The 26,715-nt window shown below is 37.3% G+C and overlaps 1 protein-coding gene across 1 annotated transcript in view; it reads right to left on the bottom strand.

Annotated features, from left to right (window-relative positions):
* Positions 1 to 13,964: 13,964 nt before the first annotated feature.
* LOC121737092 (G-protein coupled receptor dmsr-1-like) overlaps positions 13,965 to 26,715 on the bottom strand; it is a 43,237-nt gene continuing 30,486 nt past the window's right edge. The window contains exons 3-6 of the mRNA XM_042128639.1: positions 26,368 to 26,504; positions 24,473 to 24,575; positions 17,929 to 18,500; positions 13,965 to 14,457 (exon numbers count right to left, since the gene is read on the bottom strand). Of these exons, the coding sequence (XP_041984573.1) occupies positions 14,436 to 14,457; positions 17,929 to 18,500; positions 24,473 to 24,575; positions 26,368 to 26,504 (834 nt within the window). The 3' untranslated portion in view covers positions 13,965 to 14,435. The remainder of the gene's footprint in view (positions 14,458 to 17,928; positions 18,501 to 24,472; positions 24,576 to 26,367; positions 26,505 to 26,715) is intronic.

Raw genomic sequence — 26,715 nt, 5'->3', positions numbered from 1 at the left:
ACGCACATGCCCTGTTATTATACGTGGGAGAGCCATGCTTCGGCACGAATGGGCCGGCTCGACCGGATAAATACCACGTTCTCACAGAAAACCGGCGTGAAACAGCGCTTGCGCTGTGTTTCGCCGAGTGAGTGAGTTTACCGGAGGCCCAATCCCCTAACCCCTACCCTATTCCCTTCCCTACCCTCAACTATTCCCTTCCCTTCCCTTCCCTACCCTCCTCTATTAACCTATTCCCTCTTAAAAGGCCGGCAACGCACTTGCAGCTCTTCTGATGCTGCGAGTGTCCATGGGCGACGGAAGTTGCTTTCCATCAGGTGACCCGTTTGCTCGTTTGCCCCCTTATTTCATAAAAAAAAACGCACATGCGTACAACAATAGTTTTTGACTGATGTAGAAATTTAGGGTTTAAGAGGAGTCCACAACGCGATTTTTTCCATATAAATCTTGTCCCCTGTTTCCTCCCTGGATAATGCTAGTAAAGTTATAATTTTTTTCCTGAATATCTACGGCCACTAATACAATGTCCCTATGTTTTCTTTTTTTTCATAATTTGATTATTAAATAAGATATGAACGTTCAAAAGCCCAAAAAAATGGCCAGATTTTCCTCTGTGTTCAAACGTCCAGAAAACAGATTTGGCTAGATTATACAAAAAAAAAAAGCAAAACATAGGAACACAGCTCAAGCCTTTCTAAAGAAAAAAGTACTTAAATCGGTTAAGTTTTGGAGAAGGAATCAGGGGACAACGAATCGTTGATTTTCTGGATTTTCTGCAGTTGTCTTTATCGCGTTCTGTGGTATAGGCTTGAGGTAAGGGAGACAGCTATAGATATTACACGTACTTTTTATTAATTTCTCTAGCCCCTGGTGCATCTTCTTAACAAAATACTGGTCATCCTTTTTTTATCCATCACGTCACGTTGTTTTGTTCTTATCCATACTAATATTATAACTGCGAAAGGTATAAGGTGTGTCTGTCTGTCTGTCCGTCTGTTACCTCTTCACGCCCAAACCGCTGAACCATTTCGCTTAAGCCTTGTATGTACTACTTTTCATGCCGGAAAATTTAACGTTTCCCACGTGATAAACGAATTTTGGCGCAATGGAGATGCGGAGATCAAGTTTTTAGGGTTCCGTACCCAAAGGGTAAAAACGGGACCCTATTACTAAGACTTCGTTGTCTGTCCGTCCGTCTGTCTGTCTGTCTCCAGGCTGTAACTCAAGAACGGTAATAGCTAGAGAGTTGAATTTTTTACAGATTATGTATATATGTTGCTGCTATAACAACAAATACTAAAAACAAAATTAAATTATTATTTAAAGGGACCCATACAACAAACGGGATATTTTTGGCCTCTTTTGCTCTATATCAATAATGGCAACAGGTAGGTTGGGTACTTGGCCAATTTTTTATAGCTAAGTATTTTCGCGTTATAAAAGTGATAATTATTATGCTTACATACCATTATTTTGTGTCTTGCGACAGAAGACATATTAGTTTAATAAGTCTTGCGTAGTTTGTCCTTTGTGTAAAGTTCGCTGTGAAATTAGCAGGGCTTTATTAATTACTTTTGAATTCTATATTGCTATGAGAAATGTCCGAACGCCATGAATTTGCCAAAAACTTCTATTTAACCTCAGTTTAAATAGAATTCTTTGGAATTTGCCCATATTTTTGAACCAATTATAATAAGGTTAGTAACCGTAACACAAGGTAAAATATTAATGATAATATATTACTTTTGAATTAGTGTTACGCCTGTTTACTCCTATTAAATTTTTTAAGTTAAATTCACGAATAAAATATAATTATAATATGATATTATTATTATTATTTGATACTTAAATGATAAAATATGAAAATTTCTCCATTTCTATTTTTAATTAATTCTTTCTTTTTGCTTGCGAAAAGAAAACAAACGATTCGGAAAAAATGTGACTAAAGAATAAAATAATATTTGCTTACATTCCTTAATGAGTAATTTAGCCTCTTTTCCTTTTCCAGGATCTTAATATCAAAGGTAAGAAATATAAAAGGTAACATTAATAAAATTAAATTGAGAAATAAACGGCTGAAATTGTAGGATGAAAAAAGGAATTATTTTATGAAAGATTTATTAAACTTTTAATCGAGTTCAAAAAAAGGAGGAGGATTCTTAATTTCACCATACATTATTATAAACTTTTTTGTGTATGTTCGCTGATATTTGTCGTTTGCCAAACGATTTTAATTCTATTTGTTGGAAAGAAGACATTTCAGCGGTGTTTCCATGATAAGAAAATACTGTTTGGTCATTACTCGTTGTCCGTTTTTTTGTTAAAATTTTATCCTACAATTCTATATATACCACCAAAAACGAGTCTGTCTGTAAATCTCGACAATATTACCAGTGACCAAGAATGTGCGGTGGCCATTACAAGAAAACAAAGGATAGTGTGGCTGGCTTATTAATTAAAGGGAATCCTTTGATGCTCCCAAAGGATTCGGGTAACACAAATATACGCAGGGCGAGATTGCGTTTCCTTGTAACATATATTGTGCAGTTCTCTGGTGTTTGATGACCAATAGTTTCTAACAAAACAAGAAATGGACGCGTGAATTGGGTCAAAAGGAATAAAAACCACTTTCGTTGGGGTAGTATAGTCCGTTTTGATAGTGACAGTGTATACTTATGTTTTTCTTGTTGCCGCTTTGTAGTTATCCCCAAAAAATGCCTCCTGTTTTGAGCGTTTTGATGGTTTTTAAGGCGACGCGACGCCTTGATAATTTGGCTGTAGCGATATCGACTTTTCTCAGCAATGACTAAAGCTAAGAAATTAAAGTTCATTGTCAGTATTCATCATGTCTTTGTCTTTGAATTACCAACTTTTATAACACAGAATAATCATTCAAAAAGACCTCTGTAAAAAGAGATTCCTATTTTGCCAACAGAGGAGAGTGATTTAAGCTTTCCTTAAATAAGTTGGTTCAAGCGTACACTTTAATTTGCCCATAGCATAAATGAAATGTATTTTATGATTTTTAAATTACGCGACAAAAAGCATTTTGTCGCTTACACCCTTTTCTCACTATTTTTTGCTTGTTTTCTATGAGAGGCCCAGCCGGCCTCCGAAACTTAACCGATTTATGTAAAAAAGTACATAAATCGGTTAAGTTTTGGAGAAGGAATCAGGGGACAACGAATCGTTGATTTTCTGCAACTGTCTCTTTCGCGTTCTGCGGTATAGGCTTTAGGTAAGGGAGACAGCTATAGATATTACACGTACTTTTTTGTCATTTCTCTAGCCCCTGGTGTATCCTCTTAATGTAGACTGATTCGATTTCGATGAATGATAAAATAATACTTTTTTATTATTTTTTTAATCAGAAGATTGTATGTGTGTATGTTTATCGCTTCTTCACACAAAAATTTATGATTTAATTTCGGTCAAAGTTGGCAATGAAATCCTTCCCTTGAAATCATATAAAATTAAAAAAAAAATTCAAAACAGGGATAGGACAATGATCTTTTTCTGATTCTGGACTGCATTAAACTCCAAGCAGATATAGACAGAGTGCTAAGTTGGAGCAAGCAAAATCGCTTGCAATTTAATATTAAAAAGTGTGCAGCTATATCTTTTACCAGGGCGACATCTCCTGTTGTATATAATTATAGAATCGGCCAGGAGGATATACACAGGGTGTCGGACGTACCCCCCGATGGTTGCACGCCTTGTCGTGGCGGTGGGGCTCTAGTAACCGCGGCTTGGACAACCGCGGTGAAGGAAAGAGGCAACCAGGGCCGGCCGGTGTCGCCGCCTGGCCCGAGGAGGGCGCTCCCAGCGGACTGGAGGAGTCCGCTGCGGATGCGCACCGAGGTGGGGCCGCAGAGGAAGAGGCAAGTAGGTATTACGGTGCGCCGCTTGCCCTATCCTCTGCGGCCGAGGACGGATCGCGGGGGGGGGGGGGGGGGGGGGCATTGTGGTAGGTTGCCGCTTTCCCTACCCCCCCTGCGAGCTGGCGGGGCCGTTCCGCTTCAACGGCATTGGTGGGGCCGCAGAGGAAGAGGCAAGTAGGTATTACGGTGCGCCGCTTGCCCTATCCTCTGCGGCCGAGGTGTGGTCGGTGGCAGAGCCACAGATTTGATCTGCCACATGGCCTCCAAGTAGCAGACTCGGGGGGCGTCTGCTACAGCCTTGGTGGGGGCCGAGGAGGAGGGCGCATGTGTTGTGCGCCCATCGTGGTGTCTTCGTGCCGCTGGCGGGGTCGCAGATGTGTGTATCGTTCCTGTGGCCCCGTCAATATGCGGCGCGGCGGTATACCGTGGTCTCATTAGCTACGGGAGTCCCACATAACCGCTCGGGTCGCCCCCTGCGCCTGGGTGGTATGCGTAATGCATTTCCCCCTCCGGGAAAAAAAAAAAAAAAAAAAAAAAAAAAGGGTGTCGGACGTAAAAGACCTGGGTGTAAAATTGACCGCAGCGTTAAATTTTAAGGATCATATTAGGGATGTATGTACAAAGGCCTACAGGAATTTGGGCTTTATATTGCGTACGGCGCGTGGTTTTAAAAATGTTTATGCCATAATGGTGCTATATAATGCTCTAGTGAGAAGTCATCTGGAAACTTGTTCTGTGGTATGGTCGCCTCACGAGATTAAATATTGTAAGATGGTGGAAAAAATACAGAACAAGTTTGCTAGGTTCCTGTATCTACGACTGTACGGTGTATATCCTTTCTATCCCCTGTCTTACCCGACGTTGTTCGTGCTCGGTATGGTAGGGTATACACAGCTGCGGGTCAGGAGGGATCTGGCACTGGTCTTGTTTGTGGTTCGAATTATGAGAGGTCCTCTGTACAACCCGGATATACTAGCATGGGTCAACCTTCACGTGCCACACAAGTACGTGTGGCGGCAAAGACGACCTTCTCTGCTCGCAGAGCCCCGCGCCCGCACCAACCTCCTGCAGCAGGCGCCGCTGACGCGGGCACTGCGCTACATTAATGTAGTTGCGTCAGAAACTGACGTTTTCTGCTTTGCTCAGAGTGAACTCACAAGGATTGCTATGTATAAAATAAGCTATTGTTCAGTTTCAAATTGAGGTACAATCATTCTTTGAATATTATTTAGTGGTAAGTTTTATTTTGTATGTTTCTATCGCATTGGGGTAAACCTGTAATGGTAGAAATAAGTATGGAAATAAATAAATAAATATTAAATATCTTTTGTCTAAAATAGGTTAGTAAAAGAATGTGCAGCTTGAATATTTTTATTTCCTTTACAAAACTGAATAATAAGGATGATGCCAAATGAGCGTAATTTTTAAGTTTGTTTTCATTCGGATGCGGATCAATCGAAGTCTATTAATATTATGGAAATTATCTAATACGACCGGAAATCTGCGATGAGTCATGAATTGTTCACGGAAAATATTCCACTCGTTTGGCTTCACTCAGGTGGTTTTCCGATTTGCATTTGAACGAGGGTCACATTTCGGCCTGTCATTCGACAGGGGTTGATTTTTGAGAAAAGTTTATCTGAGCTTTTTTGCTCTACTTGGCGCCCCCTATCGATTGGTATATTCAAAAAGGGTGGTTATAAGAGGTTAAAATTTTGACGAAAAATTTTTTCCATAGTGCCCCGTTTCCTTCAGTCCAACCCAAATGTGTGCCTTACGCTCTGGAGTAAAGGTTGAATTTGTTACTTATGTTCAATTTTGTGGTACTTGAAATATTATGTATTTTAAAACAACATTAAGTATATTTTTTTATATTAAAATCGCTTTGAAATATACCAAATAAATAAGGACATAACGTGATGACTGATGATATTTTATGGTGTTTGTATCCATATACAACCATGTGAGTTGTGACATTGGTGACCCTGACATGGTAGTGATGATTGTATTTTTTTTAATGAAAATAAGGGGGCAAACGAGCAAACGGGTCACCTGATGGAAAGCAACTTCCGTCGCCCATGGACACTCGCAGCATCAGAAGAGCTGCAGGTGCGTTGCCGGCCTTTTAAGAGGGAATAGGGTAATAGGGGAGGGTAGGGAAGGGAAGGGAAGGGAATAGGGGAGGGTAGGGAAAGGAATAGGGTAAGGGATTGGGCCTCCGGTAAACTCACTCACTCGGCGAAACAAAGTGCAAGCGCTGTTTCACGCCGGTTTTCTATGAGAAAGTGGTATTTCTCCGGTCGAGCCGGCCCATTCGTGCCGAAGCATGGCTCTCCCACGTATAAGGAATCCGGAGTTCTCTTAGTATCTTCGGAACCATAGTATACCTTGGTGCAAAATCTTGCGTTTTAGTAGCATATGCTTAGGATGCTTCTCATAAAACCAAAATCACCATATGTTTCCATATAAATTTTAAGGAGTTCCCTCGATTACTCATGGATCCCATCATCAGATCACCACTTTTGTGAAAATGGGACCAAATTGGAGTGAAACTTAATATAACAAAATAAAAATTTTGAAAATCGGTTCACAAACGGCGGAGTAGTGGTCGAACCTACAAAAAAAATTGACGAAAATTTTTTCTAAGTATTTTTTCCATAGTGCCCCGTTTCCTTCAGTCCAACCCAAATGTGTGCCTTACGCTCTGGAGTAAAGGTTGAATTGGTTACTTATGTTCAATTTTGTGGTACTTACTTGAAATATTATGTATTTTGAAACAACATTAAGTACCTATATTTTTTTATATTAAAATCGCTTTGAAATAAATCAAATAAATAAGGACATAACTTGATGACTGATGATATTTTATGGTGTTGTGTGTATATTGTATCCATATACAACCATGTGAGTTGTGACATTGGTGACCCTGACATGGTAGTGATGATGATGATGATGATGAATGTAATTTGCATAGTAGCATATGCTTTCAGTTCTTAAAACAACGCCTAAACCCCCAAACTTGTATCTATAAGAAATCCGGAGTTATCTTAGTATCTTTGGAACCATAGTATACCTTGGTGCAAAATCTTGCGTTTTGGTAGCATATTCTTAGGATGCTTCTCATAAAACCAAAATCACCATATGTTTCCATATAAATTTTGAGGAGTTCCCTCGATTACTCATGGATCCCATCATCAGATCACCACTTTTGTGAAAATGGGACCAAATTGGAGTGAAACCTAATATAACAAAACAAAAATTTTGAAAATCGGTTCACATACGGCGGAGTAGTGGTCGAACATACAAAAATAAAAAAAAATAAAAAAATAATCCACAGCCGAATATATAACCTCCTCGTTTTTTGGAAGTTGGTTAAAAAAAAGACCGGTTGCACTCCGGGAGTGCCGGCAGAAGTGAAAACTTGATTATTAACGTTGTGCATTATTTTTTTTACCCATTTTTTATGAAAATCGATTTTTAAACACTCGATTTTTTTATTTAATCGAAACCCTTACAATCGATTAAATTTTTAACCCATTTTTATGAAAATTAAAAAAACGATTTTTTAAATTAAGTAATCGAAACCCTTACAATTTTATTTAACCCATTTTTTATGAAAATCGATTTTTTTAATTAATCGAAACCCTTACCAATCGATTAAAAAATATCGACAATCGAAAAAAAAACGATTGTTCGATTAATCGATTTCGATGTTACAACACTACCTCCAACCGTCTTACGGTTTTTCGATCAGCACGAGAATCTGACGCGAGTTCCACAGTTTTTACCCATCCCACAAAAGTGCTCAACGCCGCTAAAGAAGTTTTCACTTTTAAAATATTGATAAGCAGCAAAGACCTACCTTTGCAGTTAGTTGATAAGATAGCATAATATTGTACATAATATACTGAATATACTGAAAAAAATCGTTTAGTGAAAAAAAACCCTTCCTTTTATCTGTGTAAAAAATATGTTTGCTCCGCTGTGTCTCGTGTGTACCGACCTGAGTACATAGAGGGCTAGATAAATTTTTAAACTATACAAAAGCCCTTTGAATATGCTAACACGTTTTACACTTTAAACCAACTTTGCGATTTTTGTTTTACTGGGTATTTAGACAACTTGTGTTGGGTAATATCAATTACGAAGTTAGACATCATAACGAATAGCATTCATGGTATTTTTATAAATGCAAAAGTGAGTCTGATTTTCTAAAGATCTGTATATGTGTATGGGCACCTATGTATACAGATGCACCTATAATCTATATATACTATTAGAGAAGTTGATTCATATCACGAACCTACGTATTATGGCTGCGTTTTGTCAAATCCAGTCAACATGACGACTTACATTGAATAACACATATAATATTATTACTAGCTATTTGACCGAGCTTTGCTCGGTAACCGATAAAACACGAATAAAATGACATTTTCTAAAAATGATTCCTAGCTAAATCGATTTATCGCCCCCGAAACCCCCTATATACTAAATTTCATGAAAATCGTTGGAGCCGATTCCGAGATTCCATTATCCAGATAGACATTCCAAATATCTATCTTATATCTTTAAACGAGCAATTCTTATATATATACAAGAATTGGTCGTTTATAGATAAAGGATAGACACAATCCGACCAAAATATGACGTAGGTCTATTAACTGATAACTATGTATAAATTTCTTCGATGTATAAATTTCTTCGACCGGTTTAACCGACAGATGGCTGAAATTTAAACCGCTGAAGCAATTTTCATGGGTGAATAACAGTTCCGGGAAAATTAATATATTAACATAAAATGCAAGTTGACTTAGTACCCTGCTTTTCAGAACATGCTCATTGAATCGCTTAATGTTTCTCTTCACTTTAAAAACCAACCATATTGTGCAAGTTGAAAACATCTTTAAAAGGACGCTTTGATAAATCCACATTTTTAAGTACTATTTCTAGAGACGTAGTCTTCATAATGTTATGTGTTTAGTGCATGAAGTAGTTAACTTTTACTGTTGAAGAAATATAGCACACACAAACAGTAGGTAATACTCTATAATCTATATTATACCTCATTTTATCGTCTACGTATGGTCGGCCCCCTTAAAAAAAACTAAAGCGCTTATTATTAACCCTCGGTTGGTCGCGCTTTTAAAATAACGCCGTTGGTCACCTGGGGTCTTTGAAAGCCCAAAAATTAAATGACATAAAAATGGCATAAATTTATATATTTCTTAACTTTTTTCTGTAAATTATTGTTATTTAATTCAATGTTAATCAGATTTAATCAAAAGATTAATTATATTTTTAATACTTATAACCAAAACTTCCAAATTAAAAATAGAAGTCAAAAAATTTCAAGTGGAAACCGTGAGTTGGGAAAGTTAAAAAAAAATCAACATTATTTTAAAATTGTGATAAAACGTGTAGGTAACTAAAATAACAGTTAAATTTCCTATAGCTTAGATTGAAATTTAAAAAGCTAAGTCCAAATAACATATAAACTATTGAATGTTAAACATTGACAAATTTTCAGCAACAAAACCTTATATATTTTACACATTTTCCTATTCTAATACTTTAAACGTCTTATAAATATACCCATTTCGGTGTGAAAACTGCATGAAAATATCAAATCGAATTTAGTTACGCGGTCTTTAAAGTACAGTCTTTAAAGACCCCAGCGTGAATAAACACATCTGTAACACATAATACATGTACGCGAGCTCAGATTAGTGGCAATTATATCGAAATATAATTTCTTTTAGGAAGCTACCTAAAGAGCGGAGTTGCTACGTTAATTTAAATATAGTTTTTTCTCGATTTCGCAAACTCCGGGCTTTTAAAGACCCCACGCGACCAACCGAGGGTTAAGAAGATTTTCAGTGAGGCTGTAGTATATATATTTGGTTAGCCAATTTTGATTTTGGCTTTCAAATTACTGCGATTTCCTTCAATCAATGAATCCAATTAATCAAAGCCACTAAATGCTATTAAGTTAATAGTTCTATTATGTGATTTGAAGACTAATTGTTGGTAGTCACGGCAGCTAAGTTAATCACTAAATCTTCCCAGTAGTGGCTCTCAGCACGAATATAATGATCTATAGATCTAAAGCCCTCGGTACCGCAGTAAGCACGTTCCAATTGGACGCTATTTAATTCTGTCATTGGTAGATGATAATTTTAAGTGGGTTTTTTAACTTATTTTCCTGTTCTGAGGTTTTTAATTATGTTTTTAAATTAATTAAATAAAAGTTTTTATAAATGTAATAAAAGAAATTGGAGGTATGACTAGCAATTATTGCAAATAATACTAGTCATACCTACGTCCTTATAATAACAAGTTTACAAGTAGATAATATTATTATTGTTTTATCTATATATTATATTAATACGTGAAAGAAAAACTTCGTATCCCTTTTGACGAAAATACGGAAACGTAGGTGAATGAAATTTTGCACAGTTATAGTTTATACTGTGAAGGAGTGCATCGAGCTAATATTTTTTGAAATTATGCTTTTATCATACATTTTTGAACAAATAAAACATTACACACACTACAATACGCACACTCAAGAAGATGACCGATTTTTGAGTGACAAGCCTATACATACGAATTAATATACTCTTTTATTTATGGTTGAAGTCTGTTGACAACAAGTTGACAAATTGAAAATGGATTATAGTTTTCTTATTGATACTATTACGGCCGTTCCCAATATTCAATCTATCTCTGGTTTGACATACAAGCGATCGCAGCTAACATTGAATTGACATAAAATATATGTCTCTAATGTCTAATGTGAGGTATTTCTTATCTCTAGTAGGGCAAAACCAGAGATAGATCAAATATTGGGAATGGCTGTTAGACAATGCTTAAAACACGACCAGATCATGAGATCAGCTGAGGCCCAGAGACAAGAGTTGAAAAAAATATGATGAAGTCAATATTTTTTACAAATTATAGGTAGTACTCCTAATGTCATTGAAACTAAGGTCGAATTTCGACCATTGGGCGATCTCTAGTTTTAATAAGAGCCTGCACAATATTATGATTGTGTCTATCCTACTGCAGGACTTTTTGATAATAGAATTTTATTTATTAAAAATATATAATCTGGGGGCACGGCAATGCCCCCGCCAAGTCGAGCAAAAAAGCGGCACGGCCGTACCATTCTTTTCTCGAACCAATTCAGGCTCTTTTTGACCCCTTATAACTTCATTGTCGATAAACCAACAAGCCTGAATTTTCAGCTGCTAAGCAAGCATTGTATAAACACGGTATATTTAAAATTTAATTCAATTTGAACGAGTAGTTTAAGAGCTGTAACTTGTTAAAGTTTCTTAATTTTGTCACTGACTGACTGACCGATCACCAAAAGTCTAAGACACTTCTAGCTGACATAGAACCTTCAAATTTAGTATATAATTAGTGTTTAATGACTAAATCAAGGGAAAATTCAAATATTTCAAAATTTCTGTCTAGTTTTCTAGATACACTAACTTCGTAAATAACTTTGTAATCCCATATAAATGTATAGGATTACAATGTTACATTTGCGGTTTTTGAATCATTGTACCCGTACCATCATAATATCTCCGGTTTATCGTCGGTAGAGAGATATCTAGTCTTAATTAAGGGAAAACCTAATAAACATTTCATGATTGCTGTCCAGTTTTCTTTTTCTTTCTCTAACTTCGTGAATAACCTTGTAATCCCATATATTACATGTATAAGATGACAAAGTTACATTAATTGCAATTTATGAATCATTGTACCGGTACCATCGATATTTCCGTACGTATTTTCGAAGGAGTAATAGTTGTAGATCTATAAGATATAGGAAGGACAATCAAACAAACACACTTTCGCATTTATAATAATATTAGTATGGATATTGGATAGTCATGAAAAGCAAGTATTTTTAATATCTATATCTATGGACGCTTCACACCACGTCAGTCTGGCCCCGTGCTAAGTACCTGAAGGACTTGTGTTACAGGTACCAGACAACGGAAATATATTTAATACTTTTATACTATACATATATTTAAGATTTTTATTATATCATACACATATTTAATACACATCCAGACCCGGGAACATTGAAAACTTTTTGTTCCGTCGGCGGGATTCGAACCCGCGACCCCCGGCTTGAGCTACCGACGTGCTCACCACTGAGCCACAGAGGTCGTCGAAGTAGTATAGTAATACTGTATACATAATGATTATATTATTATTAATTGGTAGTTTTATTTGTTTCTTATAAAAATCGTTATTGATATTTATAGCTGTAGTAAAAGGTACCAAAAAGGAGAAAAGTAGGACTCTACAAAAATGAGTGTGATCCCATCAAAAACATCCTGTAAAAAAACCAAGTCTCGCAACTCAGTTTTTATACCGTAAAAATTTATGAGATCCATGCAATACCAAGTCGGTTAATTTATTCAGTCCCTACCTAGGGGACCTTCTGTCTCAAGTTATTACGTAAGTTGTTATCATATCAATATTAAAAATCTTTTACGTTTTAAATAAATAGATCGACTTGGACATCGCATGAAAACACAATGTATCTTACAATTTATACATAATTATTATATTATTAGATTATTTAGTTTATTGCGCTCCATGCGATTGATATATTATACTAAACAATCTAATCATGCGATGTCCAAGTCGATCTATTTATTTAAAACGTAAAAGATTTTTAATATTGATATGATTATAACTTACGTAATATAATATTTTAATCGTAATATCATATAATATTTTAATCTTAATGTCTTCTTAATAATTTTTATTAACATCAATACACAATCAGACGCTACAGTTTTTTATTTCGTTCTCCTCTTATTTACATAAGTACGAATGCTCCTTACAGTTATTAATTAATAATATTATTATAATATATCTATGATAACAATTTTATACCTGTAATCATCAATAATTTTTATCATTCAACAATCATCTTTGAAAATGGACACCAGACTACAAGAATTTACGTAAAATATTTTATTTAAATAATTAAATATTCAAAAATTTACATAACGTAAAATTCTTGTAGTTTTGTACAGTACGAATAATCTTAGCTTAAGAGCCTGCTCATATTATGATTTATGATAATCATAACTTACACTAATATGACATTTTTTTTATGAATACTGATGATGTAATAATAGATATTTTAAAATGTAATTTACACACTAAAACAACAATACACTAAAACACTATAAGAGTCTGTAACACACCACACATCAAAACACGCTTTTTTGTTACTGTGCTTGTTCATACATGTAGAAAACATTTTTTTCAATAATAAAGTTTAAAAGCCGTATCACCACTTCCTGATAAGTGACGAATAGACTATCCACCAATTAACTTGACAGATCAAGTATGGAGAATCTGTCAAAACGTTGTGAATAGCCTATTAATTGAAACAGGCCTTAAGAGTCTGACTTATAACAAATTAAGCCTGTTGCCTCTTGTGAAATTGATTCCTATGCAAATCGGGGACCTAAGTAGTTTGGTTGCGTTACGTCAAACCCAGCTGACAGATCACAATTAACATTGAATTGACATATTCGACCAAATAACGTTGGTCTGTCAATTGCATAGGAATCAACTTCCTCGATGGTACATGGGTCGATAGTCGTCTAACATTATACAGAATGTAACAAATTAGGTGATAATACTTTAAGGTGGTGAAGGTATGTGTCCCCTGTATAGATAATACTTTAAGGTGGTGAAGGTATGTGTCCCCTGTATAGACCTAGCACTTTCAATGTAGCAGGCAGCAGCGCTGAAACAGTAACTTTTTAAACTTTTGTATGAGCAAATTCACGACGATTGGGACACACTCTTTACATTACTACATTATTATATTTTCAAGAATTCAATCTGAGCAAAAATACGATATCTAAAAATGTTCTCGATAGAAAAAAAGTTAATATTTTGACACATTGTATAAAAGTCTATCATTGAGAAACCGACCTAGCAGTTTTTTAAAAAGACGAAAGACGGGCGTGAATGTGAAGAGAGAAGGACGATGTTTGATTTTTTGGGTTAGTCGCCCTCTTAAGTATTATTACTTTGTTTTGTTACACCTGTATTTAACTTGCATTTTGGCGAAGCTATAGGTTGACCTAGTGATGTCAACTTCAAGACTTCGAGGAATAAGGGTAAATTCACATTCCCACGTTACTCGTTAACGCAATGCGATGAATTTTAAGATTCCATTGAAATATGAATATTATTTACTACACAAAAAGATGTACCATTAATGGCTTATCAAAATTCAAATACATCGCATCCACGCGTCTATTTTCAATGTGAATTAACTCTGAGGAATATTGCTAGGTATTTTGTTTGACTTCGATTCTTTGGAGCACAGTAAATTGACCTATCAGCGAATTGCATATTTCGAATATCGACCCCCCATTGGTTAGTAGGCAAATAACGGGCCATTTGAGCCTTCTTATTGGTCAGCGAGGATTTACAGTAACTTCACACAAACTGATGCATAACAAACACAACGTGTTTCTCCTGTGTCGTCTTGTTTCATGGAACCGACGTCTTCGCTCTGCAAACAGAAAATCCAATTAAAATCTCCATCCAATTTTAAATCACAATTCTGTGGTAGTCACAAGTACTGTTTACAGCTTAAGACGCTCCCCCTACGGAGATGCCTTATTAACTCATAATTTGAAAGCTACAAAATTATAATAAAAATACAGCAATGATCTTCAGTATAATATGAACGTTCCTTTCATAGTACTGTTACTAATTTCCTATTTTTGTTTTTTATTCTCATGATATCAGCTTCCAAAGTAATACCTACCAATTTATTTATTCATACATTCAGTATTTTCCTAGTATTTACAAATAACGGTTATTTGAAATACACGCCTATAGATCGACAATTTCATTAACTAGGTACATACTGGACGTTTTAAATTTATTAGGTCAATTTTGAATTAAGATAATTAAAAAAAAAGGATTTTGGCGCGATCTCGGCAACGCGGTAAGTAAATGTATGGTCAAGGTCGTTTGCTCAGGGGATGGCCTTAAGGTACCATTCTGATCAATGTGGTAAGCGACCGCGACCGACACAAATTAAAATAAAATGGCACTTTATGTTTCACTAGACGTTCCACGCGGCTTCGCCCGCGTAAATTAGATATAACACAGAAAAAATAGTCCACAAAAAAAGCCTATGATCCTTCACGTGGTCTACTTCTTATCTGATCCAAATAACAGAAAAAATGCTCTAGTAGTTCGTGAGATAAGCCCTTTCAAAAATTTTCCCCCGTTTTTTCCACATTTTCATCTATTTCTTCGCTCTCATTAGTTTTAGCGTAATAAAATATAGCCTATAGCCTTCATCAATAACTGGGCTATCTAACACTGAAAGATTTTTTTAAATAGGACCAGTAGTTCCTGAGATTAGCGCGTTCAAATAATTTCCCCCGTTTTTTTTCACATTTTCCTCTATTTTCTCGCTCCTATTAGCTTTAACATGATAAAATATAACTTATAGCCTTTCTCGATAACTGGGATATCTAGCACTGAAAGAATTTTTTAAATCGGACCAGTAGTTCCTGAGATTAGTGCGTTTAAATAAGCCTTTTCAAATAATTTCCCCCCGTTTTTTCCACATTTTCCTCTATTTCTTCGCTCTTATTAGTCTTAACGTGATAAAATCTAGCCTATAGCCTTCCTCGATAAATGGACTATCTAACAATGAAAGAATTTTTCAAATCGGACCAGTAGTTCCTGAGATTAGCGCGTTCAAACAAACAAACAAAGTAACAAACTCTTCCGCTTTATAATATTAGTATAGATTTTCTACCGACATTAGTCCGATTAGGTTACATGTCCTAACCCAAGTTATATTTTTACCCGTACCATAAAAGTGCACAACTCTAAAGGACCACTTCAATAAACTCATAGATTACTCGTGGACTTTATTAATCTTTGAATCTTTTAAAATAAAATTCTTAGTCAGATTTCATTTAATTACTCTTAGCATTTTGTACAATGTTCTACTATTTTATAGTACCCTTGGGAATCCAAAATTTCTTTTGTATTCATTAGTCGGGGACAAAAGGGAAGAGATTTAGTCCTCATTAGGTTTTTGCTTTTAATCCTTTTTGTGCTTCTTAATACTTGGTATTCATTATTCATAATTATTAATTAGCTATTAAATAAGGGTGATTAGAGTAGATATTACATTCAAGAAATTGTATACCACTGACATCTAAGGGCCGCCCTACACCGGAATGGCAGCGGCGAGGCGAGCACTTTCAGCGTCATATCCGGTGTAGCGCGGCCCTAACGCCACCGACGCGACACTGCGAACTGCGAAACAATTTAAGCCACGCGACAATGCGTTATATTGCATCTCACTCTATTCCTCTTTCGCAGATAATTCGCAGTTCGCAGCGTCGGTGGACTAGAGGCGTGACTATAGGTTTCATTTTCTATCGAGTACCGACATATTATTTGGTCTAGTGACCAACACCCCCGCTGCTTTATAGTGGCGTAAACCAAAACGAAATCTATGGCCTAGGTCATAAAGAGGAATTTCATTTAAATTTTTGTCGTTTACGTTTACTTATGAAATCGAAAAGTTCCTCCTTTTGCGACAATCGAAATAAAAGTAATATAGGAGTAGGATAAGCGTAATTTAGATGATTTAAATGTGCTTTTTCATCACGATAAAACGTTTTATTATACCCATCTCTCACATTCGGGTGGAAATGTATGAGATAACGTGTGACGGCGTTATGACCGATCTCATACATATTAGCAAATTATGATAATACCTCTAAACATAACAATATCGTTTCCTGGAGAGCTGCCAAGTTGCATTCATACAGGGTAGGTTCCGAAATGTTACCCAGTGTACTCGAAATGTTCATGACGTAGAATCGACGTCATACTGTTAATGAGCGTTTTTGTTATTCCATTTGCCACCAGGTGCCGCTATGTAGCCTTACGGTTAATCGTGTCAAACTGCTGTCACATGTAACAATACAGCTGACATGTGTCACGATAATATCTCTATTTGACACGATAGACCCTAAGACTACATAGCGGCATAGTCGCAAATGGAATATTAAAAAACCCTCATTAAGTCTGAAATATACGCTAGTGCATTGACGTATATGACTTTGTTAAGATGTCGTCATATTACGTCACACTTGTCTCACCAGTCGCACGCCAGTACCACAATAGACATAACGACCAGTAGTTCGACTGCAAAGAGACGGACAGGTTTCAATATCTGTCAAATTCGTCGGGTTTCACTAGGATTATGAACGGAATGTGCCTCGCGCTGGCTGATATAATTTATTTTTAAATATTTAAAATAAAGATTTCAAAATTGGATTCTGACAATTTTAATCGCATGTGCCAAAACACAAACAACAATACGACCAAAGAGGAACACGTCCATCGAATATGTCATAGTTTTAAATTCGTAGGTAACAAGTTAACAACCCGTTAGTAACGATTTTCGTCATAATACGTCAAATTTAAAAATTTAAACATCAGTTCTAAGTCGACATACTCTATAATTCTGTCTTCTCTGCCAGTACCTACAATATGGCATGCCTACATGACGTCTTTAACACTGGCAACTGGCCAGTATGCTGGGTTTTGTTTCAGAACCTAAGCACAATTTCATTCTACCGACGTCGACAATTTTATTGGGTTTTGTTCAATTCGGTGCGATAGTAAACTATTTAGGTATTGTTCATTTTTAAACCTGATCAAATGCCAATATTAAACGTTGCCAAGGACCGTTAATATGCTCAGTTTATAGCTGACGCTATTTTTTGCACTTTATTGTACGCAAATATATTGTAAAATCCGATAACATTATTAACAAGTGAATTTTATTACTATAGATGATACTTTGTTTATTTCTCACTTTTTCCGTATATTTGTAATATTTTACTATTATTTACAACCATTTTAAGTATTACTTACTTAAAATGGTTGTAAATAATGGTAAAATAATACAGAAAGAGATGGAAGATTTACATACGTATGAAGTCCGTCCGAGTGCGAGGGCTGCGGCGGCGGCCATCTTTGTATCTTGGCGCGCCACAGAAGATGGCGGAACGTCAGGCGAAACTGACGCGACATGCAGCAGTACAGCACGAAGTTGATCGCGCCGTTCATCAGAGCGAGAGCGTCCATTATCTCCCCGAACAGATTGTAGCAGCGTTTGAAGAAACATCGCCCTAGGAGCCCGCTCATAAGGCCCAGAATCCCCTGCGGGAGTTCCGTCACTAGAAAGAGAAGGAGAACCGCAACGAGCATCTTCGTCGTTCTATTCGTTCTTTTGTCTCCCTTGCACTTCCTCTTTTGCGCTTTATCGTTGATCGGGCAGGCGTTGTATACTCTTATCTTCTTTTGGTGCTCGTTCGCGCTGTATACTTCCTTTATCAGCCAGAGGCTTATGAGAGTGAGAATGCAGCAGGGCAGTAGTTTTATCACCACCGCGTGCACCCAGAAGTTGATCTGGTATAAGTGGCCCTCGTCATCAGAGTCGACGTGGTACAGAACAATGGGACGGTTCTGTTCCCAAACTATCGCTGTGTGGACGTCGAAAACCTGAAACAATATCACAAACGTTAGAGTAATAGCTAACAAACGTTGAAAGGTAAAATCTTTGTCTATTTGCGCTGGAATAATATAAAAGCATTATGCTTGTTGTTTTATCGTTCGGTGAACTCTGTGGCTCAGTAAGTTGGTACTTCGATGCTCAAATCGTAAGTGGCGAGTTCGAATCCCGCCGAGAGGATAAAAGCTTTCAATGGGCCAGACTGACGGGCGCGCGGGCGGTGAATCGTAGTAAATATTAGAATAGGCGGGTCCACACCAAGCGAGCCGCCTCGGCCGCGGCCCGCCTCGCGCGGCATGCGCCGTACGCTCGCTTGGTGTGGACGTTGTTCGGCCGAGGCGGGCGCATTCTCGCGCTCGGGCGAGCGCGCGCGCGCGTCCGAGCCGAGCGGTGTCGGTTTTTTGAAATGCTCAAAGGCGCCTCAGTTGTTTGCCGCGCGCAGTGTGGACGTCACATGTTTTGGTACCATCGTGTCTTTGTGCTCAACTGAGCGGCTCGGGCTGTTCGAGCGAGGCAACCTTGCTGTGTACGCTCGTCCGCCTCGCCCTCGGCGAGCATGCCTCGGCCGCGGCTGCTCGCTTGCCACGCGCAGCGGGCCTCGGCCGCGGCGGCTCGCTTGGTGTGGACCCGCCTAATAACACGTGACGTGGACGCTAAAATAAGAATGACCGGTGCATTCACCACTAAAACAATTTTACGACTAGTTAACACGGTAATAGTACAATCATAATAGAATGTGCGTAACTAATAAAAACTTACTTTTTTTATGAAATAAAGGGGGTAAACGAGCAAACGGGTCACCTGATGGAAAGCAACTTCCGTCGCCCATGGACACTCGCAGCATCAGAAGAGCTGCAGGTGCGTTGCCGGCCTTTTAAGAGGGAATAGGGTAATATAGGAGGGTAGGGAAGGGAACAGGTAGGTGATTGGGCCTCCGGTAAACTCACTCGCTCGGCGAAACACAGCGCAAGCGCTGTTTCACGCCGGTTTTCTGTGAGCCCATGGTATTTCTCCGGTCGAGCCGGCCCATTTGTGCCAAAGCATGGCTTTCCCACGTCACAAAACGTCTTTACTTTATACCGGTCTCCAGTGTGACTACTGACTACAGTTTATTTTTAATCACGGTTTTATTAAAGCATGTCTTCGACAGTTTTAGGAGCGTACTAATCAATAATTATATAACATAAAAATCTCTTTAATATATAATAAAAATCTCTTTAATATATAATAAAAATCTCTTTAAAATATAACCTCTGTGGCTCAGTTGGTGGGCTGTTGGTAACACAAGCCGGGGGTCGCGGGTTCAAATCCCGCCGACGGAACAAAAAGTTTTCAAAGTTCCTGTGTGGATGGATGTGTATTAAATATGTGTATCGTGATAAAATAAAAATCTTAAATATATTATGTATAGTATAATAATAATAATAATATAATATCTATGGACGCTTCACACCACGTCAGTCTGGCCCCGTGCTAAGTACCTAAAGGACTTGTGTTACAGGTACCAGACAACGGAAATATATTTAATACTTTTATACTAAACATATATTTAAGATTTTTATTATATCATACACATATTTAACCTTTTAATCCCCAAGCGGCCGGATCCGGCCGCCACAGATTATACTGCAGCCATTCCGTCTACACCCAAGCGGCCGGATGTGGCCGCGCTCTTTCGTTCGATTGAATTACGTATTTCGTTGACTTAGAGACTACTTTTGTATGAAGAAGTTTGGTTAGTTATGATCTACGATAAATTTGCCACATTCTGAATGCAAAATATTATACAATCTGTGGTCGACGAATATTTGTCAGTCATTTGAAAATCGTGAATTTTTCGTGTGTGTTCTGCCATGTTGTGTTGTTTGTTTGATATTATTGATGGATTTAACGAATGTAAGTAGTAAAATAGTTTAATTTATTAATTATAATTTATAAATAGTTTTAGATAATCATTTGAAAGAAATACTTACATCGTAATAACTTCTAGTTTACACGAGAAAATTTGGTTGTTATTTATGTGATTTGAACGCGATTTGTTTAATATTTTTGTAAATAATTGACGTTAAAAGCGTATATTATCGTGTACAAAACGATTTAGATCCTAGTAATAGTATATAATAGTATCGTTTTAGTAAAATAATCAAGATAAAAATTACCTATTTATAACGGCTTTTTGCCGGCCGCGGCCATTTTGAACTTTATTTGTATTGCACTAAGGACGAAGTTTGCTTGTGTATAATACCAAAACCGGTTTTTATTACTCTTATCTCTTATCTGTTTATTGATAACAAGTTAAGTTGTTTCAAAGAATTGTTTACATAAACAGTTTGTATAGCTCTGTGTTATTGAGATTATAATAATGTATTAATATATTTGTTGCGAAATAGTTAGAAACATAGATTTCAAAGTTTACAGTGATGAGACAAATATCACATCTGACTAAATACTATATTATGATGGCTTGATAGATAGAAAATTTAACATATATTATAATATTTTTCACACAAACATAAAATATGGATTAGATGTAAGGTTATTACATTATATGTACAAAGAGGGTAGGCCGAGCGCCATTTTTTTTTTGCAAACCACGTACCCTACATTTTTGCAAAGATTTTGGCACTTACTGAAGGGTTAATACACATCCAGACCCGGGAACATTGAAAACTTTTTGTTCCGTCGGCGGGATTCGAACCCGCGACCCCCGGCTTGAGCTACCGACGCGCTCACCACTGAGCCACAGAGGTCACAGAGTATAAAAGTATTAAATATATTTCCGTTGTCTGGTACCCATAACACAAGTCCTTCAGGTACTTACCACGGGGCCAGACTGACGTGGTGTGAAGCGTACATATATATTATTATTTAAAAAAAAATTGTCGTCTGTTACTTCTTCAATAAAAAATCTAAAATACCTCATCCAAATAAGATAATTCGTTCCAGCGTGACACACAGATAGTGTAAACACATTAAATATACGGATGGATATAATATACATATAGAATACTATCTATACGTGGGAGAGCCATGCTTCGGCATGAATGGGCCGGCTCGACCGGAGAAATACCACGTTCTCACAGAAAATCGGCGTGAAACAGCTCTTGCGCTGTGTTCCGCCGAGTGAGTGAGTTCACCGGAGGCCCAATCCCCTACCCTACCCTCCCCTATTCCCTTCCCTTCCCATCCCTACCCTCCTCTATTACCCTATTCCCCCTTAAAAGGCCGGCAACGCACCTGCAGCTCTTTTGATGCTGCGAGTGTCCATGGGCGTGGTTTGCCTGGTGGTGCTTTTCATCAGGTGATCCGTTTGTTCGTTTGCCCCTTTTTTTCATAAAAAAAAGAATATACGGTTGGACGAACAAACATACTATCAATTTGCAATATACGTGTAGTGTATAGTGTTTTGTTCGTAGCCTTCGTAGCTCGTAGCGCCTCTACGAGCTACGCGCTACGAAGCGCTACGCGGGATTATTTAGATTACTCGAAACATGGCCGAGGCGCTTACTATTCATAGCTTTGTAGCTATTATATCCATACATATTGCTATCTAATATCTATATCCAAGTTACTATCCATACTAATATTATAATGCGAAAGTGTGTCTGTCTGTCTGTTACCTCTTCACGCCCAAACCGATGAGCAAATTTTGAGGGATATAGAGATACTTTGAGTCCCGAGAAAGGACGTAGAAAAATGTACTACAAATGAATTTCTGCGCAACAAAATTGCAGCCGTTATCTTGACGACCTCTGTAGCTCAGTTGATTGGGCTGTTGGTAGCTCAAGCCGGGGGTCGCGGGTTCGAATCTCGCCGACGGAACAAAAAGTTTTCAAAGTTCCTGGGTCATGGATGTGTGTTAAATATGTGTATCATATAATGAAAATCTTTAATATAAGTATAGTATAAAAGTGTTAAACATATTTCCGTTGTCTGGTACCCGTAACGCAAGTCTTTCAGGTACTTAGCACGGGGCCAGACTGACGTGGTGTGAAGAGTCCATAGATGTTATTATTATTTGTATTAAATAAAAAAATTGACGCCCCCAGCTCCGCCAAACTCTGCGGGAACCGGTAACATTTTTCCGGGGTAAAAAGTATACTAGGTCGTTCCCCGGGACTCAAAGTATTTCCATATCAAACAGCAAGATCGGTTCAGAGGCTTGGGCGTGAAGAGGTAACAGACAGACACGCTTTTGCATTTATAATATTAGTATGGATGTTATAGTGTGTCTGTCTTAATGTTACCTCTACGTCCTCACCCCTAAACCGTTTAGGTAAGACTTGGTATAGAAATATTGAAGTGCCGGAAAAGTGTATTGCATAATAGCCGCTATATTTTGTACCTGGATATTTCAGTGAGGAATAGCCGAAATTCCTAACATAGTATTTCAGTTATTTTACTCTTACCTCAAAATAGACCAAAACTTAAATGCTTAGGATTTACATAGAGCCAACAACAATAATTAATATACCCAAGTTGCAGTAAACAATCTGTATTTTTCATGCTCACAGCATAATTTACGTGGGAGGACTTCCCTTCCCATCCCTACCCTCCCCTATTACCCTATTCGCTCTTAAAAGGCCGGCAACGCACCTGCAGCTCTTCTGATGCTGCGAGTGTCCATGGGCGACGGATGTTGCTTTCCATCAGGTGACCCGTTTGCTCGTTTGCCCCCTTATTTCATAAAAATATTTGGACGTGGGAGAGCCATGCTTCGGTACGAATGGACCGGCTCGACCGGAGAAATAACACGTTCTCACAGAAAACCGGCGTGAAACAGCGCTTGCGCTGTGTTTTAAAATTATATAAACGAATTTCCACATTAAAATGTACAACTCTAAATTATACGCCAGGCCTTCAAACTTCTGTGAAAAGTGAAAACATCCTCATACAGACATAATTAATGAGAAATCATTACTTTTTTAACCGAGGAGGAGGTTATATCTTCGTCTGTATAACATTGTCTGGCCAATTTCAAATTATATTATGTTAAATTTCGAGTGCTAAGGTCACCCAAAGAGGTACTTATAATTTTTATTATGGTCAAAAGTTGATTCTTTAGTAATAATCATCATTATCGAGAAACTGATGATAATGATGAGAAGATGATCCGGTAAACATCGTATCATTTCCCTCCTAAAACTAAATGATAAACCTTCGCTAGACTTCCATAAACATTTAAAGACTAAAATTAGCCAAATCGGTTCAGCCATTCTTCGAGTATTAGCAAGACTAGCAAAACGTGAAATTCATTTTTTTAATATAGAAGATGGATTAATTTATTTTCTACACAGTGTAATAAAACAAAATAATAATACTTTAGGGTATGTCCATGTGTCCCTTTAAATATGTAAAGGTGTACCCAAGCGTTTAATAAATAATCGGCCATGTGCGAGTCGGACTCGCGCACGAAGGGTTCCGTACCGTTAAAGAGCAAAATAGGCCAAAAATTGTGTTGTTTTTTGTTTGGGAGGGGGTTAAATTTTTATTTCATTCTAATTATTAAAGTGTTTTTAATTATTAAAGTACAGATATAATAATTAAGGCATTTTTGAAAATTTCAAGTACCTACCTGTTTCCATTATTGATAACGAGCAAAAAAACAAAAAAAAAAACACGTTTGTTGTATGGGAGCCCCCCTTAAATATTAATTTTATTTTGTTTTTAGTATTTGTTATTATAGCGGCAAGCGATATACATAATCTGTGAAAACTTCCGTAGTCTAGCTTTAGCGGTTCTTGAGATACAGCCTGGAGACGCACAGACGGACGGACGGACGGACAGATGGACAGACAACGAAGTCTTAGTAACAGGGTCCCGTTTTTACCCTTTGGGTACGGAACCCTAAAAAAAAAAGTTGCTCTTATAGCGTTCCTACGTTCACGGTACATACGTAACCTAAAGTGTTTATCACTTTATTTTGTTTCACCCTGTTTAATATTAATAAGAATTGACTCACCAAGTACGTAGGTATACAGAGTACGGGCGGTATGAAGAAACTGCTCAGTATAGCGGTACTGCATCGCCTCTCTGTACACAACACGTGACTCCTGTCCGAATATCTGTAAGAATATACAATGGGGTTTTAAACTTTATTCATAGGGAAATGATAGACGTCATTTTAGTTGGGCTATATCATACAGTTAATATACCTAGCGGAATAGAGCAACAATCTCGAGCTGTCAAACGAAACCGAAATTGGTTTCATCTGTGTGTAAAAATATGTGTACGTATACACTTACACAATCATGATTGAACATGAATTCTATGAGATTAAATTGTCAACGTGCGGTACGTGCCGACTGGACGTCAAAAAAAGAGTGCTGCTGTCATGTATCACACATCTCTTTTTACCACGCAGTGTTACTGATAGTGACATTCTGCTAGGTGTATTAACATTATGGGCTATATCCACCAATCGAGGAGATCACAACTATGTACTTGAACACACATATGTACAAAATATGCAGTTCAGCATATTATTATTTAGAGTAGGTTATGTAGAGTAGGAATGAGATGATCGCGATCTAGTTCACAATATGTTCAATGCTGAACATAGCCCGATAAAATGATTTAGGTATGCTATGCTGCTATTATTATAAATGCTATTATTATTTTACTTAGGAAGTATAAAGTTGACGTTGGCGTTTGATAAAGCTTAATACTTTACAATAAGCTATTACAATAAGAAGCCTCAAAAATAAATTCTTTCATACTACTTCTTTTCCACTTTCCTTACAAATTTTCAATCAGATTCTCGAGGGGGATTAAATTTTTATTTATTTCATAAAGTTCATAACGCCGTTAAAAAAATTTTCACTTTAAAATAACAAAATAAAAATATCTGCTTCGATTTTAATACAGATTTATTTAAATTAATGCAGTAAACTCTCAAGCCAACAGTCATAATAATAAACTCTAAAGAGTAGAATTTTCAAGGTTCATAAAACACAATGTTTCACCGAGATCATAAAGTATTTTATTAAAACGTGTTACGTATAAAAACATAAAAATTAAAGGCCGGAAAACCACATTATGTTAATGTATGATACACCGAAATATAGCGACAAAAGCGCGACTTTATACAAACACTAAAATACGTTATGAGTTTGATGTTGTAAAATACTATTTTTGTATTTACTAGATGCAATTTTGTTTATATCAACGTCAAAATAAAAGATGAAAACTTTTAGCTTTGCTTTAATAATATCTTAGAGTTATAATATCCTTAATTTCTTCCATCACTGCTAATTAATTTTTCTCTTATGCGTATTGTCACCCTCGCAAACTAATATGTATTCTGTGCCCGCGCTTGGATTTGGTCCGCATGCGGGTGACAACATGCTCCACGCACCAATGACCACGCACGTGTTTCCCGCATGGCAGGTAAAACCTTTAGAAATGATAGGATGCGTGCAACTTTCATGCGGACCATCCGCGCTCGGGCAATGACACGCATGACAGGAAAAGCGCTCTACGCTTGTATACAGAGTGCATTTAAACCTTCCGGCCAAATTTCGATATATTGATCCTTGTTAAAAATAAAAATACACGTATTTTACTAAAACATGTTGAGAAATAGCTTCCGAAAGTTTTCCTTAAAGGCACCAGAATTAATGGACACTACGCTTCGCCGGCGCGTGCCGCGGCTGGGCCTCCCGCGCCCCGACCCGCGTTACCCCCGCTCTACTCACCGCCGTGAAGTGACCGTTCTGCAATGATTTTAAGTGGGATAAAATATGTTATTGTGAAAAAAAATAACACCCTATTTTTTGGTTAAATGGACTCTCCTAATGATACCTAAGCCCTAAAAAAATTTGGCAGGAAGGTTAAATTGCACTTGTAAATACTCACTTGATAGCGATATATCTCCAGATTGCAAGGGACAGGGTCAGACAGATGGATGCTGTGTGGAAGACCTGGGCGAAGTGCATGTGGAACAGCAGGTACGCCGCCCAGCGGTACGGCATCTCGCGTTGGCCGGGGAGGATCTAGAACAAAGTTAGTCATACGGGTGACACATACGGATTGGTTTGCGGTGGATACTATGAGGAATTAATTTCTTATTCATACATATACTTTTTTTACATTTAAAATATTTATAAGACAGCAACTGTCTTTATTCTGTTTAAACCACGTTCAAACATCCATCCGTCCGTCATAAACCAAAATGCTACTAAGGCGCAGCGCAGACGACAGACT

Source organism: Aricia agestis, chromosome 20, assembly GCF_905147365.1.
Source record: "Aricia agestis chromosome 20, ilAriAges1.1, whole genome shotgun sequence".
Classification (NCBI taxonomy): domain Eukaryota; kingdom Metazoa; phylum Arthropoda; class Insecta; order Lepidoptera; family Lycaenidae; genus Aricia; species Aricia agestis.
Note: the sequence above shows the minus strand (reverse complement) of the source record. Positions and strands in the feature narration are given on the sequence as shown.